General features: G+C 41.6%; 1 protein-coding gene across 7 annotated transcripts in view; it reads left to right on the top strand.

Annotated features, from left to right (window-relative positions):
- Nucleotides 1-18,655, top strand: part of LOC136651950 (SH3 domain-binding protein 4-like) — a 165,428-nt gene extending 146,773 nt beyond the window's left edge. For 6 of the 7 annotated variants that reach the window (XM_066629171.1, XM_066629103.1, XM_066629021.1 and 3 more), the window contains 4 exons: nucleotides 7,644-7,896; nucleotides 8,963-11,316; nucleotides 15,748-15,936; nucleotides 17,696-18,655. In XM_066629171.1, the coding sequence (XP_066485268.1) occupies nucleotides 7,779-7,896; nucleotides 8,963-11,316; nucleotides 15,748-15,936; nucleotides 17,696-17,920 (2,886 nt within the window). In that variant the 5' untranslated portion in view covers nucleotides 7,644-7,778 and the 3' untranslated portion in view covers nucleotides 17,921-18,655. Of the gene's footprint in view, nucleotides 1-4,984; nucleotides 5,090-7,643; nucleotides 7,897-8,962; nucleotides 11,317-15,747; nucleotides 15,937-17,695 lie in introns of all 7 variants that reach the window. The other variant, XM_066628933.1, reaches the window with a different exon arrangement.
- Nucleotides 18,656-19,531: the final 876 nt, after the last annotated feature.

Here is a 19,531-nt window from a genome sequence, read left to right as displayed (position 1 = left end):
GAACTTCCACTTGCAGTCTGAAAGTGGTCCAGCTATGTGCAGATTTACCACCTCACTGAGACTACCCTCCCATGACTCATACAAATGTTGTGATGATTAGTATTTTCTGGGGGCAGCCAGAATGCCAGTTCTCGGTGTGTAGCCTAACCTAAGGTGAAAGTTTTTTTCATTTAAAATGTTTTTATTTACAATTTTTATTCCACTTTTCACATAGCCAAAGCAACTTTGAACAGTTTAAAAAACAGTATGAAATCCTCACTCGCACACAATCTGTCCTAAAGCCTATGAAACAAAATCAGTTTAAAATCAGTCATTCCAGCAAACAGCAGAAAAACACCAGCATTCAACCCACAAGAGCACAGTGGAACAGTTGGGTTTTGTAAAGCTGGAAAGGAGGGAACATTCTTGCAGGAGGGAGTTCCAAAGCTAACTTCTTCAGTGGGGAAAGGCTTAGCAGTAGCCATGATTCGTCTGATCAGATAAGCCTCCAAGAGTAGCTAGAGCTGCTTAGATTATCAAAAGGAAGGTTGTCTGGCATTCAGAGCCATAGCATTATATTCATATGTCTATCACTATTAATATGTAAATTACAATTCATAGCACAGTGAATCTCAGGGAAAAGGGACCTTTTACTGGAGATAGTTTGATAGTTTCAAAATGCTATTAAAGTCTGTTCTGTGGCCAAAGTCTTAATACAGGCATCCGCTGCTTAATAACCTTTCACTTAACAACAACTTGCATATATGATGGTGGTCAAAGCACAACAAAGAGGTTCTTAATGAGGCAGTCAGGACTCCCATGGGCTGCAGCAGAGTGTCTGTTTACACAACAAAGAGGCCCTTAATGTGAAGAGTAGCCTGTACAGCCAACTAGTTTCTGGCAGGGAGTGTCTGTTTACACAACAAAGGCACTAGATTGGGCTGAATGTTGGCTTAACAAGGGGGATTGGAGAACTCATTTAAGTGGTGTATTGAGTTCACCACTCACAGTGTCACCACAAATAGTATCATTCAATGTGTTTTAAAAACTGGGGGAAACTGAAAACAGACTTAATCTAGATCAGGGGTGTCAGACATAGGGTCTGGGGACCTGATGCGGTTTTTAACCCTCAGACTCTCAGTGGCTAAGCAGTGCTGTGATGTTACTGCTGTAAGGGCAGACACATGAAAATGGGCTCTCCTGTATCCTGAATAATGACATCACTTCCAGCCCCCAGCAGGCCTCATGAATGCCCTCTGTATGCAGTGAGTTTGACAGCTCTGATCTAGATATTTCATTAGCACCAGGAGATATTTTCAGAGAGACAGATTAATGAGAAATTTGGATAGATGAGCAAGAACTTTGCCCATGTTGAAGTTGGAACTATCAAGAAGTGCATGAGTTACTATGGTTGCTTTATGTAGGTGTTTTTAACCATATTCTGTAAAGAATAAGGAAAAAATGTATCCTAATTTCAGAAGAGAATCATGTTCATGTACTAACCATGATCATCTTCCTATGACCCCCTTATGTCCTCAGTTTTGTTGAGAAGATATATTTGGCTAACTGCATCTATAAGCACTTATACTTTGGGTAGAACCCTGTCTAGTGCTTCCTCTGCAAATGAAAAGAACAGGAATCCTAGTGGAACATTTCTTTGTTCATAGCAGAAACTTCCATGGAAAGAGCTCCTGACAGTAGAAGCAGTGGTCAGAATGCCACCTCTTTGTTTTTAATTTACCTGATTACTGCACTTTCATTTCTTGTGACTTCACTAATTTCTGTCTCAATGATGGATGTGATCTTTGTTAATTGAGGCATTTTATTTTTGCATCTTGTTGCAAATTGCAGTAAGAAATGTTTAAATGAGATCAGTTTCAAAAACATTTGCAGAGTTAGATCATTTTAAAATTGGGTTGTATCACCACATAAGAGCCACGGGTCATCAAATAGAATAGTGGTTAGGAGGAGAATTAGAAAGGACATAAAGGAAGTACTTCACATAGGACATAATTAATCTCTGGGATTTGCTACATCGAGGTGTGGTGGTGACCATCAGCTTAGATGGCTTTAAAAAGAGATTAGACAAATTCATGGAAGACAAGTCTATCATCAGCTACTAATCGTGATGGTTTTACGCTCTCTCCAGGATCAGTGCAATATACAGTACCTCTGAAAACCTAATGCAGGGGAGCAATGGTGAGAGACGGCTATGCGTTCATTCCTGCTTGTGGGCTGTTCAGAGGAACTATTGGACTACTGATGAAAACAAGATGCTTACCTAGATGGACCTCTGGTTGGATCCAGCAGGGCTCTTCTTCAAAGAGAATAGTTCCTTTTTAAATGTTCTTTTTAAAAGAGAGACTTGCCAAAGCTGGAACTTTATTTTTTTTTAATTAGTTTAGATACAATCTAGTTTTTAAAATCTTTGAGTTTTAGCCATCGTGTTACACCAATTTATTTCCATGTATTGGGTTCACCTTGTGCAATTCTTCCTGTTCAAATCATCTACTACTTGGAACAAGTATTGAACACATTTTGCTAGCCAAAACCACCAAACCAATTAGGCAGAATGCTGTTGCTTATTCCAGGAGAGTTCCTGCCTCTTTCATTCTGTTGTGACTCATTTTCAGAGGAAGGGTTAGTACAGCTCATACTTTTGAGTACTTTCTTGACTTGTGCTGCTGAAACCCTAGAATAAATGAGTCACCTCTTTGGCTTGTGATGACACACTTGTCTTTTTATGTCAACAGTGCTGGAGTAAATATTTTTCTACTGCTGTCTTTATCTCTGACACTTGTTAAAAAGGTTGAGTCCTTCAAACTTCCATGCTTTAAAATGTTTTTTTCCTAAAGAAATTGGTTCTTTAAAAACTGATAAAAAGAGACAATTTGATAGCTGAAACAGGCTTTTATGATATTAATCCTTTTGGGCTTTTTCTGATTCCTTAATCTCTAGCACCAGAAGGAATACTGATGGTCTTATTCTGAAATTTTAAAATCGGTAGTATTGGCAACCTTCAGTCTCAAAAGACTATGGTATCGTGCTCTGAAAGGTAGTTCTGGCACAGCGTCTAGTGTGGCTGAAAAGGCCAATCCGGGAGTGACAATCCCTTCCACACCGGGAGCAAGTGCAGTCTGTCCCTGGTCTGTCTCCCTGGCTATGGGCCTTCCTTTTTTGCCTCTTTGCCTATTGGATTTGTTCACTCTGAATGCCATACTCTGTTTTGCTTAAAGCATTGAAGGTGCCAAACTGTAATATTCCATGTGTAGAAGGTAAATGTTTTAGAATAGTTAAATTTTTAATCTTTGATTACAGCTAATTAGGAGACAGAGTTGTTTTTTTTAAAGCAATTAGAGGTTTTTTCTGGAGACCCTCCAATCTTTAAGTGTAGCCTTCACTTGTGTGAAGTTTTGGAAGTGTTGGCATGTTGTCGGGACATCTGCTGTCTTACAAGAACAGGTGGGCTGGGGAGTTTGGGGGAGAGTCATTTATTAGCAGGGTCTTTCGGGGATGTGAGCCCCTCACTGGCAGTGCTGTGTGCCTTCTCAGTTGTCAAAAACCTGATGGTGTGCCTTGATAGCTTTAGCACCTTGTCGTAAGATGAGAGAAGTTGAAAATCCCTGAACTGGTTTCTGCTTCCTGCTAATTTCTTTCTCTTGCAGATATTTTCTTCCCTCTGCATGCCACAAGTGGCCAAGACTTGATTAAAGAGTTGTGTGGGGAAGAACCAGTCTTTGGGGTATAGGAGCTAGTCACCACTACCTAAGAAAATTACTAGGTTATGGAGTGGAGAACAAATTTAGAAGAGTTACATGGTTTTACAAAACTGAAATGTATGGGTCCTGGGGCCCAGCCCTACTGTGGGACTAGCATGAGAATGAGCATGAGTGAGGCCCTCCACCCGTGGCCTTTTCCAATGTCCTGACCCATCTCTGGCTGGTGCAGCCTCTTTCTTCCTATGGCCTCAGAGCCTGCAGTGGGAAGGGAGTTACTTCACTCACAGGCCTCTTCCACTGCTTTGGGCACATCATCCTGAGGGTGCAGGTTTCTCCATGGTTGTTGGCTTGGAGGCCTGACCAGCCTCTGGCCTCTGTGTGCCTTCCCTAGCCCTTTTTAAGCTGCTTATCACTTCCCACCTTAACTGCACCATTTGCCTTTACCTTTTCTGTTGCCTTGGGCCAGTAGGCAGCCCTAGAGACTGTTGTTGGCTGACTATAGCTTCTTCACCCCATGCCTAGGGCAATGCTTCACATGTATCTCGGGCTGCCTACTCTACCAGCCACCTATAGGAGTGGTTGCTTGTGGTGTCACACAACAGGCACATTGGCTTGAGCATTGGAACCTCAAAGCATGTTGTCCTTGGGCCCAACTTTGCCTGTCAGGAGTGGCAGCACAGGCAGCTCTCCACCGCCTCCAGTATAGGAATCCTCAAGAGTCTTGGGATGAACATGACCCAATATGGAGAAACACCAATACATAGCCCAATTCAATGGAAATAATGTTCATAGCATTGTGCAAGGCTGCTGCATTGTGGAGGGTATCTCCTTCAACTGATAATTGGTTAAAACCGGTTTGGGATATAGCACCAATGACTGTTGGCTTATTATAAGTTTTATGGAAGAGCAAAATTCTTCAGATATGTTTGTTGAAAACTGGATTCTTAGTTTAGAACAAGAAGTATTAGGATGCTATTCATCCTCTCATTTATTGTAGGTTTAATTTTAGAATTAGTGAAAGTGAGTTAAGTATCTAGGGTGTGTGTTGTGTTGTACATGTTACATTTATAATAATGTTCACTAAGTTTAATGGGTCTTGCTTCCTAGATGTGCTTAGCATTGCAACCTCAAGTCTTTCAAACATTGCTCCAGGCTGAAATCTTTTCCTGCTGCTCTGGTTATCAGTGTCTTCCAAGCAGGTGACAGGACTAACCTTTATTCTTACAATCCTGGTTTGCATTGCCACGTTTCCAGACAAATGTAAATGATGTGGTTTCTTTTTCTAGTTTCCTTTCCAACTAGGCAGTGCAGAGGAAAGCATATGAACTTATAGTACAGCCATTTTCAACCACTGTGCCATGGCAGACTGGTGTGCAGTGAATGGTTTGCAGGTGTGTCACAGGGGTTTGGGGGAGGGTTACTTTTTAGTAGGGCCTTTGGAGCATGTGAGCCCCCACCAACAGCGTGGAGTGCCTTGTCAATTGCCAAAACCCTGATGGTGTGCCTTGTCAATTGCCAAAACCCTGATGGTGTGCCTTGTCAATTGCCAAAACCCTGATGGTGTGCCTTGACAATTTTAGTATCTTGTCGGTGTGCCGTGAGCTGAAAAAGGTTGAACATCACTGTTATAGTAGGACAGCATCAAGGATCATAATCTTCTGGCATGTTGTTTTGTATTGTGTCATTGATGAAATCAAGTAACTTCTTAACCTGATCCCACTTGTAGTGTGCTTCTTTGAAAATTGCCTCCCCAAATAATTTTCCCTGACAGGGGAAAGATTATGGGTATGTATAGTAGCAACAAAATGCATTGGGAGAAGGACACATTTCAACAGAAAATTGTATGAAGGGAAAGAGCTAATTAGTTCTTCTCTGCAGATCTTTCACTTCAAGTTGCAGCTTCATCAACTGTATTGTATTAAACAATATTTTAAACTGCATATGACATGTATTTTACTCCATCCATAGCCTGGAGGCAATTTACCACAATACAGTTAGATTAGTAAATACATTCTGTTCAAAGGCTAATCCAATTCTTATTTCAAAGCCAGCTGTGTCATTAATTGGGATAATCCTTATTTCATTTGGCAGAATTCTGAATTGGATTGCTTTGTAGATTCTGACAGCGCCGGGAGGCAAAACTGTTTTAACTTCATTCAGAGCTGTATAACTTCATACATCAAACAGCAGTTGAGAAAAAGGAAATCAGATGTCGTCTTCCACCATCACCCCATTTATCTGCTGTCACAATCGTGGACATTTCAGTACACTTGTGAACTGGTAAAACAGGCAGGCAGTACTTTCTCCATGTAATCATGCATTTGGATGCTGGGATAGATGGAGCAAACAGCCCAAAGCGACTACATGAAGATGGAGTATTAGTAATTGTGGTTAGCTCCAAACAATTAGAGTAAGTGCATTCATGGTGTTTAGGGGTACAGTGTTGTGTTTCAGTTGTGTCCCAAATGTAAATTAAATCATGAGAGGGCATTTTAGTTTGTGATGCTTTTTGGCTACTCAGTCCCTGGTTTGCTTTGGTGACAAGCTGCTGGAAAATGTTCCTGCTCTGTACTTTGTATTTTCACTCACAGAATTGAATTTCTCAGTTCTACTTTATCTAAAATAAGTCTAAGCTGCAGTTCAAAACTAATAGGAGGAAAGCATGATTCACTAGTGATGAAAAATATCAAGGGAGTGATCAACCCACCCCTAAAATAAATCTGTCTCTTTGGGGAGGCATGCTTTGTGTTGTACAAAGTAGATGACAGGTATAGGAAGCACTTCCACCGAGAACTTTAGATTCTTGTTTCTTAATCTCTGATTTGGTTAAGAACAAATAGAGATCATCCTGGTACGGTAGCTTGAATGCAGTTTTAACAATGGAAATATCACTTAATCCATGTTAAATCCATGTTAAATTTTCATGGACTGCGATGAACTGCTCACTCTCCAAGTGTACAAAGCTGTAGTTGGCAACCTTCAGTCTCGAAAGACTATGGTATCATGTTCTGAATGGTGGTTCTGGAATGGCATCTAGTGTGGCTGAAAAGGCCGATTCGGGAGTGACAATCCCTTCCACACTGGGAGCAAGTGCAGTCTGTCCCTGGTCTGTCTCCCTGGCTATAGGCCTTCCTTCTTTGCCTTAGTCTGTTGGCCAAACGTCTCTTCAAACTGGGAAAGGCCATGCTGCACAGCCTGCCTCCAAGCGGGCTGCTCAGAGGCCAGGGTTTCCTACCTGTTCAGGTCCACTCCTAAGGCCTTCAGATCCCTCTTGCAGATGTCCTTGTATCGCAGCTGTGATCTACCTGTAGGGCACTTTCCCTGCACGAGTTCTCCATAGAGGAGATCCTTTGGGATCCGGCCATCATACTTTCTCACGACATGACCGAGCCAACACAGGCATCTCTGTTTCAGCAGTGCATACATGCTAGGGATTCCAGCTCATTCCAGGACTGTGTTGTTTGGAACTTTGTCCTGCCAGGTGATGCTGAGGATGTGTCGGAGGCAGCGCATATGGAAAGCATTTAGTTTCCAAAGCGTTCAGTGTACAAAGCACTGCATGTGTATTAATACGATGTTGTGAGGACAACAGCCCTGCAGGGTGAGCAAGTAGTATCATCCCCATATTGCATCTAGGCAGGTGAGGCTGAGAGGGAGTGACTTGTCGAAGGCTATCTAGCGAGAATTCATGGCAAAGGCAACATTTGAACCAGGGAAATCCTGACATGCACCTCACTCTTCTAGCCCCTATGCTACATCAGCTAAAGAGCCCTAAAGAAGTCCTGTTGCTCAAAGTTACCAAGGTTGTTGTCAATAAAATGTGCCTAGATTGTTCAGAATAAAATGCTTTTAATTTGAAAAATACACATTTCTGTAATCTTAATTGCGCAGTAAAGTAGAAAATGCCTCAAGAGTAACCATACTTTTAACTTTCCTTTTTTAAAGATTTTTTCCTTTGCTGACTGGTTTCCTAAGCACCTTGGTAGCTAGAACTTCTGAAGGTCAATTACAGAGTGTTTGCCACAACGTTTAAGAGAAGATGGCCTGTTAAGAGTCTCAGGGAAGGGCACAGATCTCAAGATGGCAGCCCAGAGAATCCGTGCGGTGAATGCCAGTGGCCTCCCACGGTGCAAATCAGAGGGGACGCTCATTGATCTGAGTGAAGAATTCTCAGAAACCAGCTTCAGTTCTGTCAAAGGTGAGATTTGTATCTGTATTATGAGAGCAAATGCAAATCCCATAAGAGAAGATATCTGCTTGCACATCACATGGCTGATGTGAGTTCAAAGACCATGCCAATCACAATCTCTGCTGTCCATGATCAGGAATGGCTTCCCAAGCCCATAGCAGACAAGCTGTAGTTTACAATAGTTTTCATTTTCTGTCTACCCTCAAAACTCTCAGTACAGAGGCCTCCACAAGTAGAGCTGTAACTTATAACTGTAACTATGATTTATCCATGCCAAATCATATTTAGCACAAGCCATAGTTTATAAAACCTATTGCTGATTCTGGTTTGCCAGCCAGTCACAAACATGATTAAGAAATTTTGATGAAGGTTTTAACTAAGGTTTGCCGTGATGTCTGAATAGAAACGTAGAAAAATATGAACACATTTCTTCAGGGCTGTCCCATCCAGACATTAAATGCTCCATTTAAGACTAATTCCTTATTTTAAATCTATAGCACGTACTGCCAGCTACCTTTCAGCACAGCAGAATGAGAGAGAATCCAAAAGGATGGGAGGAAGACACAGGCCAGCAGACCCACTTTTTCTATTGTTGGGTCTTTTATATTTGGCTCTATGTTAGATTTGGATTCCCAAGTTATGTGAGAAGTATAAGAGTAATGTTGTGCTTGTACATGCAAGATACTTTTCAGCATTTGTTGTACTTGTAGCTCCTTTATAGGCTGGATAAGTTCATGGTCAAGGTCATTCCCAGTAACACTGATTTTCCTATTGTGCTCTTGGCGCAAAGCTGCATCATAGCATTTTCTTGAGGGTTTAGCCATGCATTAGTCATCACAAATGAGGATAAAAATTGTTATGAAAACATCCAAGAAGACAGTGAGCTGTATGGCTCTAACCAAAACCAAATGGTGAGGAACCTCTGGGGACTGGCAGATTAGAGTGGCTGTTGAAAGAAGAATGTGTTTGTGATTTTAAGAAGGAAGCAACTGTGTTTCAGTGGAGATATGTGCAATACTGCCAAATCATGGTTTCATTTGCCATTGCTCATGATATTCTGCTTTTTGCTTTGCAGTGCCTTCTCCTAGTGCCTTGATGGTAGACAATCCTACATCGTTTGGAAATGCAAAGGAAGTTGTAGCAATCAAAGATTACTGCCCAAATAACTTTACCACCTTGAAGTTCTCCAAGGGTGACCACCTTTATGTCTTAGATACCTCAGGAGGTGAGTGGTGGTATGCTCACAATACCACTGAGATGGGCTACATCCCATCCTCTTACGTCCAGCCTGTAAACTACCGCAACTCTTCATTAACGGACAGTGGAATGATAGACAATCTGCTTGAAAGCTCTGATGAAGGAGCCAAAGAGCTTGATCTACTTGGGGACTGGACAGACTTAAAATGGAAGGTAGCCAAAAACAACCCTTTTTTGAATAACATCCAGGCTAATCCTTTTGTGAATGGAAATGTACAGATAATGCCTGACAGGGACAAGGAGAGTTCCCGCCAAACTACTTTGGATTTGTTACTCTTTGACACAGGAGTGCCTGCATTTACAGGGTCTAGTTCTGCAACAAATAGCAGTGTAGGCAACCACCTCGATGACGTTCCATCCATGAATGGATTTGAGTTTGAGCAGCCAAGCAGACGGGACAATCCTTTTTTCAGAAGCAAGCGCTCATACAGCTTGTCAGAACTCTCGGTACTCCAGGCAAAGTCAGAAACTCCAGCATCATTGGGCTTTTTTACTGGGTTGAAATCTCCTACCCCTGAGGAATTCCAAAGCCGGGAAGACTTCAGAACTGCATGGTTGAACCATCGAAAACTGGCAAGATCTTGCCATGACTTGGATCTCCTGGGCCAGAACCCTGGCTGGGGACAGACGCAACCTGTGGAAACCAACATTGTTTGCAAGCTGGATAGTTCTGGAGGAGCTGTTCAACTTCCAGATACAAATATTAATATTCGTATTCCAGAAGGACATGTAGCTCCTGGGGATACTCAACAGATCTCCATGAAGGCTCTGTTGGACCCACCTTTGGAGCTCAATAGCGACAAATGCAGTACCATCAGCCCTGTGCTGGAGATTAAGCTGAGCAACATGGAAGTTCGAACTTCCATCATACTAGAGATGAAAGTTTCAGCAGAAGTTAAGAATGACATTGTGAGTAAAAGTATAGTAGCGGTGCAGTGCCTGCGAAGTGACACAAAGGAAGGTCCGTATGCACCAATTCAATTAAGCTGTTGCTATGGTGACACAATACAGGTTCAGTTGGAGAACCTGGAGCCTTGTATGTACATAGCAGTTGTAGCCCAAGGGCAGAACATTCTATATCCTTACACTGTTTGGGATTACATTGGTAAAAAAATCACAGTGGGTGTCTATGGTCCAAAACACATACATCCTTCTTTTAAAACAGTGGTTGCCATCTTTGGACATGATTGTGCCCCAAAGACATTGTTGGTAAATGAAGTGACACGTCAAGTACACTGTGTAGCACCTGTGGCACTGCAGTTGTGGGGTAAACATCAATTCATCCTGGCAAGGTCACAAGACCTGAAGATTTGTATGTTTTCAAACATGACTAATTATGAAGTGAGAGCCAATGAGCAGGCCAAAATTGTGAGAGGCTTCCAAATGAAGCTGGGGAAAGTAAGCCGCCTCATCTTCCCCATCATGTCTCATGATCCGAATGAGCTGTCTGATTTCACATTGAGGATACAAGTGAAGAATGATCAGGACACCATCTTGACTCAGTTCTGTGTCCAAACACCACAGCCACCTTCAAAAAGTGCCATCCGGTCCACTGGTCCGCGAAGGTTTCTGAAGAAAAATGAGGTTGGGAAAATCATCTTGTCACCCCTTGCCACTGCTGCCAAATATCCCGTCTTCCAAGACCGGCCAGTGGCAAGCTTGAAATACGGTAAATTGCTGAAGACAGTGGTGCGGCAAAACAAGAACCATTATCTCTTGGAATATAAGAAAGGGGATGCCATTGCTTTACTAAGTGAGGAGAAAATCAAGTTGAAAGGTCAGCTCTGGACCAAGGAATGGTATATTGGTTATTATCAGGGTAAAGTTGGCCTGGTTCATACCAAAAATGTGTTAATTGTTGGGAAAATCAAGCCCAGTTATTTCTCTGGACCTGAACTTACCACTAATATGTTGCTTGAGCAAATCTTGAGGCCTTGTAAATTTCTCACCTATATCTATGCTTCAGTGAGGACTTTGCTCATGGAAAACATCAGCAGCTGGCGCACATTTGCTGAGGCACTGGGATATGGCAATCTGCCTCTTGCTTTTTTCTGTCGAGCAGAACTGGACAATGAACCAGAATGTGTGGCTTCTGTGTTGGAGAAATTGAAAGAAGACTGTAATAATTCAGAGAGCAAGGATAGGAAATCTTTCCAGAAGGAATTGATGTCAGTAAGTATTCTCGCTACATGAGGAATGATTGCCTGCTTCTCTTTCACTTTATTGAGTTAAGAGCCTGTGGAAAAAGTAACTAGGGTTGCAGTTCTGTGCAAACTTACTTAGGGGTGGGCCCTTTGAACACAATGGGATTCACTTCAAACAAATGTAGGGTAAATCACTTCAAACAAATGTTCTGTGTTACAATTACTGAATATTACTGCCTTTTTAATAGTCTGGAGTACAAGAAATAGGTACATGAAACAAGAAATTCTTGTTTGTTTTTATAAGGGTTTATAAAACCCTTTATTAATAAATTAATAAATAAACCCTTTATTTATTATGCCTTTATTATTATAAGGGAAAACCCTCTTCGGAGGCCAAATGCTGCCTAGAAAACCTTAAAAAAAAAAAAAAGACAAAATGCATCAAAATCTTGAAGGTATGTACTCCTGCATTCTTCTGCAGAATTGATAGTTAAAGTTAATGGGGTGAGAATACACAGGTGAATCAGAAAATGACTGAGCCTCCAATATAGAGCTACAGGTCACTGAATTACACAAGCTGTAGCTTGTCATGCGTGTTTTCTTTGTTCCCAGCTGCAGCAGCAAGACAAGGATGATGGGGAAAGACCAAATCAATCTGGCCGCCAAAAGAGACAAATTGTAGCACTAAGAGTGCTGCAATTAGAGCAGCAGGAGGGCTTGGTTTGCTATTGTCTTGTAGTTTGGTGTCCTTTTAGGAGACAGATTTTTCTCCTAAAGTTTGGAATTATTTTATTACCAAAAACAAAGAGGCAAAACAATTTTTTTCTGACCAAATTCTGAAGTGTGTACCCCACCATTCTAATAATTTTATTTGTATGTGCAACAAAGCTTGGCAATCTCTATACTAATGAGCCTCCCTTATTTCCCAAGTTTATCTGGTGCCAGTGATACACAGACCCCAGAGCAGCCCTGAGGTAGCCTTCCAGAGACCTCTCATCATCACCAGGCTTGTGAAGGTTCAGCTGGAGTCCTCTAAATGGTGCCCAAGATGGTGGGGCATGTCTGGAAGCAGACAGAAATTTTCAGACTACTTTCCTTGGCCAATGTCAATGCCTGTTTGATGTGGAAAATTGACCCAATCTAGACAACTTTCTAAAATACAAGGAGTAAAATTGGCTGGATGCAATTACTGCAACCCCTCCCACGCTGGCCATACATGAGTGTAGGCCTTTCTTCCTCTTCCCCCTGCACAGTGCAGGTGCTGCTTTATGCTTGTGTCCCTCCACTGTCCCTCCTTCTCCTTCCACAACCTCTCTTGGCCCCTGCCTCCCTGCTCATAGCTGTGTGGAGACCTTCCGGCCCCAAGAACATAGATAGCAAGAGGTAGGTGGCAATTCTGCCCCTTTGCATAAAGTAAATGTGCGTATAAAGAGAAATGACTGTATGAGGCCTTACAGCAGGGCTTTTGTTTTGGTGCTGCTATAGCAGCATTGCAGTTAATTGTAAGAGATGTAATTCCCATTTCTCTTGTGCTTAGTGAGAGTGCTTTGCAGAGTCATGCATATGGGAATAAACTTGTCTCACTCGTTCATGTACAGAAATCTTTGTTGGCTTATGGTGGGCACACTATTGGCACTTAAAGGCTTGTAACCAGGTGTCCAATGTGTCTTCATTGAATGAATGCAGTATAGGACAATGGCAAGGAGAGGGAAAAAGCAATAGGTTCACTATGTTTTAGAACTAAGTAGATGCTTTAGAAATACAGTATCTTTGTTCTGTAACTGACCAGAGCTGAGAGACTATGTCCTGTGATCCACACATGAGATGCTGTGATATTGCTGGGGGTGTAGTCATGGGTTTTAATGGAAGGAGGGAGACTGACTAGCTCTCATGTGCTGAGGGCTATCATTCACAACTTGTGAAATCCACCTCTTTGCTGGAGAGGAGAGGTTGAAGACCTGAATCCTCTTTAACAGAGGAGGTAGATTGATAGAATAGGGGGAGATAGTTTAGTTAAGAGGACTAACTTTCCTTGCACCTGCTGATTTGCATGCCATTGAAGATACTAAGCAAGTTGCCATTGAGTGAGCTGGGGGACTTGGAGCCAAGGAGTGGCTTATCAAGTCACAATGTGTTAATGGATGGGAAGAAGGTTGTGCAGGGGCACCAACCCTTCAAGAGAAACTAACATGGTCCAAGCTTAATTCAGCTGCCTGAATTATGGAGATTTGCTAGTATGCCTTAATAATGCACAGCAGGAACCTCACATGTGCAGAGATGGGAAAAAATGACATAAATTCCATGGCAAGAATTCAGAATGGGGCTCCTTAAACCAGGGCAATTTTAGTATTTTTGAAGTATGGGGGAGGGGGAGTCCTGACTGGCTTGAGGGCATGTCTACCCTGCCAAGAAAAAAAGTTCACAAAGCAATTTACAAAGAAAATCAAATGACTGAAAGGCTCCCTTTCCCAAAAGGGCTCACTGTCTTAAAAAATGCATTAAGAAAACCAGCAACAGGTACTAGAAAAGGCACTGTGATATGGTGAAGAGGGACAGTTGCTCTCCCCCTGTAAGAGCAGCACCACTTGAAAAAGTGCCTCTTTGCTCAGTTAATGGGGATAAGGGATAGAATTTTAAGCTCATTATTCTACCTGCTTTGAGAATCTTCCAAGCTCCACTTGTTTACCAAATTCTTGGGTGAGGAGGGACATAGGAATGTAGAATTGGGATAAGGTGGATGCCTAGAGCATAAGAATGTTAATTGCAGCAGCCACTAGAACAAAAACAAGCATGTGGGGCTCAGATTGGTGGAGGTGCCCCTAGGGTCAAGGTCTTTTGGTTCAAATAGACTTATTTAAATTTGATGGCGAGAAGTTTCAGTGTTCATGCCATGCCTGTTGGGACATCAGCATACCCTGCAGTAGCTATCAGAAAATCACATCTCCCAATGTGGCTTTTCATGGTAGGAGCAGGGAGGAAGAAAGAAGAACAAGGAAGAATGGCTTTTTAAACATGCTCAGTGTTCTTTTGCCATTGACCATGGCTCAAATCACTTGTCTAGTGCCTCAGTGAGAACAGGCAAGTTCTGCAGTAATTGCCAGCTAGGCTGCTGTCATAAGCATGCTGCTTCCCAGTAGGAATGCCAGAAACCACAAATATTGCAACTGACCAGGAAACCTCATAAACTAGGATGCTCTCATGTAACTGGATGGCCCTTCCACAAGGCTTCCCTGTAATCACTGCAGCCCATTATGCCTTGCCATGTTACAGAACACCTGACACCATCCTCTGGAATGGTTCACCACCACCTTTGGTAGAAATGAAATAACTGGATTGCTATGCCTCCGATTAATCCTGGATAGTCTGTACAGAAGATTAAAAAAAAAAAATCACAAAGTATGCATAGCCATGCTCATAAGCTACTTTCCTTGATCCGGTATATAGAAACAAATCCCCCCTCTTATTTTGCAATGTCAACCAAATAATTCACATATAGACAGTTAAATTATGTTTTTCCTGAATTCCTTTGAAGCATGATTTGCATGTTGAGTATTCTTTGGGATGCTTCCTGCTGATTTTTGGGTAAAGGAGACACTTCAGTTAATAATTACTGTAGAAGGGCATTCTTCTGAAGTACGGGAAAGAATAACACAGCAGCAGGAAGGCTAACAAAGTGACATACAGCCTGATGACAGGGGAAATATTTTGAACATATTTGAAGAGATCCATCTGTATGTTTTCAGAATGCAAACAGAATCAGCCAGTACATCCTTAATTTCTTAGTATGTGTCAGTGGGAGTGTGTTCATGATACATAATTCCAGTTAAGAAATCATTGGTAGCCATGTTATTCTTTTAGAAAAAAGCACCCTCCCCCAACCCAACCCTGAGCAAGATTAGTGAGTTTTTCAGAATTCTTCTTCACGCTGGATGTTGTGCATAATGGGGCGGGGGGGAAACGGAGAGAAACTGGGCGTGATGGAAAAGCCTCCAAGCCTTGCAACTGAAGTGCAGGTGGTTTTATGAAGATTTAACTAGATCCAAGTTAGACATACTAAGTTCCCTCAGCCTTTCCTTACAGGGCTTGTTCTCCAGTCCTTTAATCATCCTTGTTCCTCTTTTGTTCAACATCCAGCCTGAAGGAGTGTTCTGGAGAGCTCTAGTCAAGGTATAAGTTCCTCCAGGGAATGATAGTTCCGTTTGGGGTAGCAAGAATTCTGTCTTCCCACATACCTTTCTTAGAGAGCCTAAACAATGAAACAAAAGTCCGCTTCCATGGCTATCATTGTATTGTTGAATGTAAACTGAAGAAGAGCATGGGTAATAATATAGTGTTCCTGTGTCTCCTGATCCTATGTCTCCTGACCTTACTTCACTTACCCCACAAATCTGTTGGTACTTCAAGCAAAGATGGCACCCATAACTGACACAGTATTTTGATTTATTTTGTATGCATTCAGGCCTTACTGAAAATGGACTGCCAAGGTTTGGTTGTCAGACTAATTCAGGACTTTGTGCTTCTGACCACTGCTGTAGAAGTGGCCCAGCGCTGGAGGGAACTGGCTGAGAAATTGGCTAAGGTTTCCAAACAACAGATGGATGCCTATGAAGCCCCACATCGGGACAAGAATGGAGCTGTGGATAGTGAAGTAAGAAAGCATTCATGCAATGTGTTCTGGGTTTGTTGGATGGCTGGTTTGGCACAATAGGCTTTAAAAAAAAAAACCATTTGGTATAGAACTCAGCTACCCTCTTTTATCTTGAATGATGATAAAATCATATCTGAGGTACATGGCTATTTTTGTCATGTGGTCAAAAAAATGCAGCTACTCAGAAATAAATGCACTACTTTTTAAGATGAATTCTTCCATGGCCTTGCATATGGTTCATGTATCACGAACAGTGTTTGGTATGATGTAGCCAATCAGCCCTGGTGCTCACAGTCTGAAATGGAGGAATATATGCCAGCCACATAGAGATTAGATCTCTATTTGGCATGCTCACATAGGCCTGAAGTAGTTTCTCAGCACTGGAAAAGTTGTAGAGTTGGTTCCTGCATCCAGCTGATGATTGCCACACTACATAATGCTGAAATAACAGTTGCATGGTTGAAAGGTCAGCAATACTATAAATAGAAGCCACTTTGCAAATGACATTTGAGTTAAAAGTCAATTTGAAGTACTTAAAATCTAATTTGACAGCATTGTTTCTGGATTCAGTATCATAAGAACATAAGAACAGCCCCACTGGATCAGGCCATAGGCCCATCTAGTCCAGCTTCCTGTATCTCACAGCGGCCCACCAAATGCCCCAGGGAGCACACCAGATAACAAGAGACCTCATCCTGGTGCTCTCCCCTACATCTGGCATTCTGATCATGTATCATGTTTCTTATCATGTTTGAAACTTTCTCCGATATAGGGTTTGTGTAGCCTAGGCCATTCAGGTATTTTTATTATAAGCTCAGTATGTTGTGGTATTTCAGAAAGTCCTATGTTTCCCTTTGGGTGTCATTATCTCCTGAGAAAGGGGCTAGGACTGGACGGTGCTTTGACAATGTACAGGATGGGTGGTTGAGGTGGAACATAACAATGATTCTTTTTCCTTTTAGTTTCCTTTCTTCAGCCCTACAAGGGAAGGAGGAAGGGTGCGGGACGTGCGCACACTCACAGAAACTTCTGGAAGATCTTGCTTGTCTTTTCCAACTTCTTTCCTACTTTTTTGTGTGTGTTTCTCTCTTCAGATCCTTTTCTTGCATCCTATTTTTGCTCCTCTTTTTACTCATCAAGATCATTTTATTGCTGTCATCTAGCCTTTCCACCCTATCTCTCATCCACCTTCATATCTGCAGTCCTCACCAGGGTCTCTAAACAATCTCTCTTGTTCTCTTAAAAGCTTTTATTTTTTTAAAAAAAAACCATTTCCCAAATACAGAGACTTCTCTTTGTCTTCCCATGTTCATCCCATTTCTCCTTGGTTGTAGCAGTGGTGGGGCACAAGGTTGTGGGTTGCTCCTGCACATCACAGGAGATGACTAAGTAAAGGAAAGGAAGATCTGATTCCTAAATGTTTGGGCTGGTTCCCTGATCCAAATCAAGTTTGTTAAGCCCTGGGTAAAAGGCTGCTGTAGGGCTGCAACATGTTCGAAGGTGAATAGGAAAAGGACAGTTGAAGTGTAATAGAGCTACAAATAAATGGTCACTTTCCTGCAACACTGAAACTTCATTAGGGAAGTCTGATGGTATTTGCTTTTGCTGTTATTAGTTTGCTCTTTTCTCCTGGCCCATTTATGTTGTATACTTTGAAGAGTCGGGCAGAACCTCAGAATAATACTCCTAATTTATGGTGTCACGGTATCGTCATGGATGGTACAAAGCTCTTCTGAATTAATGCCAGTTTCTTTTACAGGCAATGTGGAAACCAGCCTATGACTTTATGCTAACATGGAGCAATCAGATGGGCGACAGTTACCGTGATGTTACTCAAGAGCTTCATATTGGTCTCGATAAGATGAAGAATCCTATCACAAAACGCTGGAAGCACCTCACAGGAACCCTAATCTTAGTAAATTCCCTGGAAATACTACGGGCATCTGCCTTTAGCCCTCGGGAACATGACGATTATGCCATTTGATGGAAGATTTGCAATTTTTCAAATCCAGTTGCTGGCTGCTTTTATTATTTTTTTAAACCAATGCTGAGACAGAGAATGAACTGTTTGGAACAGCCAAAGTTTTGGGCAGTGGTTTCTGGGGTCAGAAAACAGATTGCTTTCACTTGTCTCCCCTTTGCAGAAGATAGCCAACACTGTATGATTTTTCTATGCTCTGTGGTTGACAGCTTTTCTTAATCTGTAACATTTAAAATGGAACTCTTTTTAGACATTTGCAAATATCGGACTTCAAAGCTGAAATCACTTTAGGGGAGAACTTAACATTTTTATGTAATATGAGAAACATTTTGGTTCCTTTTTAAATGATCACTTTGATAGCCAGTCATTGGTGTGTATTAAAATGAAGCACACACTGACATTTCCTTGCAAGCATTTGAATTTCTAATGTGTGACAGAACTGTTTATAAATCAGTGTGTTAACCCCACTTCTTCTTGTCATATAATAGTTCCCTGTAATTTGCTGGTATGTTCACCTTTTTGTAAGAAAGAAAATGCACACTTTTTTATTAGCTGACTTTTGTAACCCAAAATTTAGCGCTGCGTGTTAGTGTCAAAACAAAGTGTGTTTCACTTCTCTCTGCTTTGGATCTTGATCAGAAAGAACCAGAAACAATTTTAGGTTTTGACACTCTCCTCTCCCCTTTCACAATTTAAGGGAAATAAACCTTAATGGATACCATTTCTGTTCAAAGAGAACATTTCATTTCATGTTTCATCCTGTAACAGGAGCATCTTGGCCATCTCTGCTAGCAAGTGGTTCTTGTTGGAAGTTTACATTTTCTGGATGTATTTAAAAATAGGGAAGATAGTGGTTTTCATATGTTGTTTTTAACTGTGCCATTATTCTGCTGCAGTTTTCAGCTATGAAGGTGAAAAACCTTTGGTTTATCAGTTGTACCACTGAAAGTTGTGCCACTTTCAGTTTGCATGATGGGACAAATGCTCCACAATTCCAAAAATTTGCATATAGAAAACTGGCATGTCATAGAAAAGGCCTAACTTAACACTCTTGTCTTAGCCATCTAGAGATTTTTTTAAAATAGAAGAGCATTCTCTCATGTGAACATACATCTGTAGTCTGAAGTGTTTTTGCCCAGACACAAACTAGACTTTCCTCTGGTGAAAAGCTTGGTTATGCCATCAGAAATGCTCAGTATGACAGCATTTGGTTGAGGTCTTGTTCAAAATGTTAAAAATCTATGTTGCTAGGGTCATTGGTATTCACTATACATGCTTCATGATAAGCAATGCTGTCCTGGACCATATAAATGGCAACCAAGAGTTGAAGTAGCATCACCTCCCTGGCTTCATGTTCTAGATGAAAGTTACTAGAAATGTTTACTTTCCACTGATACCCTTTCGATTTCAAAATATTTCATGGGGGAATTTGGTGATTGTGTGTTTCAGTTTTTTATTTATACAATAATCCATTTTTCATATTAAGACACACTTATTGAATCTCCCAAATAATGAGGTGCTGTTAAAAAGCTGTATATTTATTGTCTCTTTCAGTCAAGACTCATAGGCAGGTATAAAACCTGCCTCTGGCGACATGGTTGCTAGAAGTGTAAA

Source organism: Tiliqua scincoides, chromosome 1 (genome assembly GCF_035046505.1).
Source record: "Tiliqua scincoides isolate rTilSci1 chromosome 1, rTilSci1.hap2, whole genome shotgun sequence".
NCBI classification, from domain to species: domain Eukaryota; kingdom Metazoa; phylum Chordata; class Lepidosauria; order Squamata; family Scincidae; genus Tiliqua; species Tiliqua scincoides.
The sequence above is the reverse complement of the archived record's forward strand: the minus strand, read 5'-3'. Positions and strand labels throughout refer to the sequence as shown.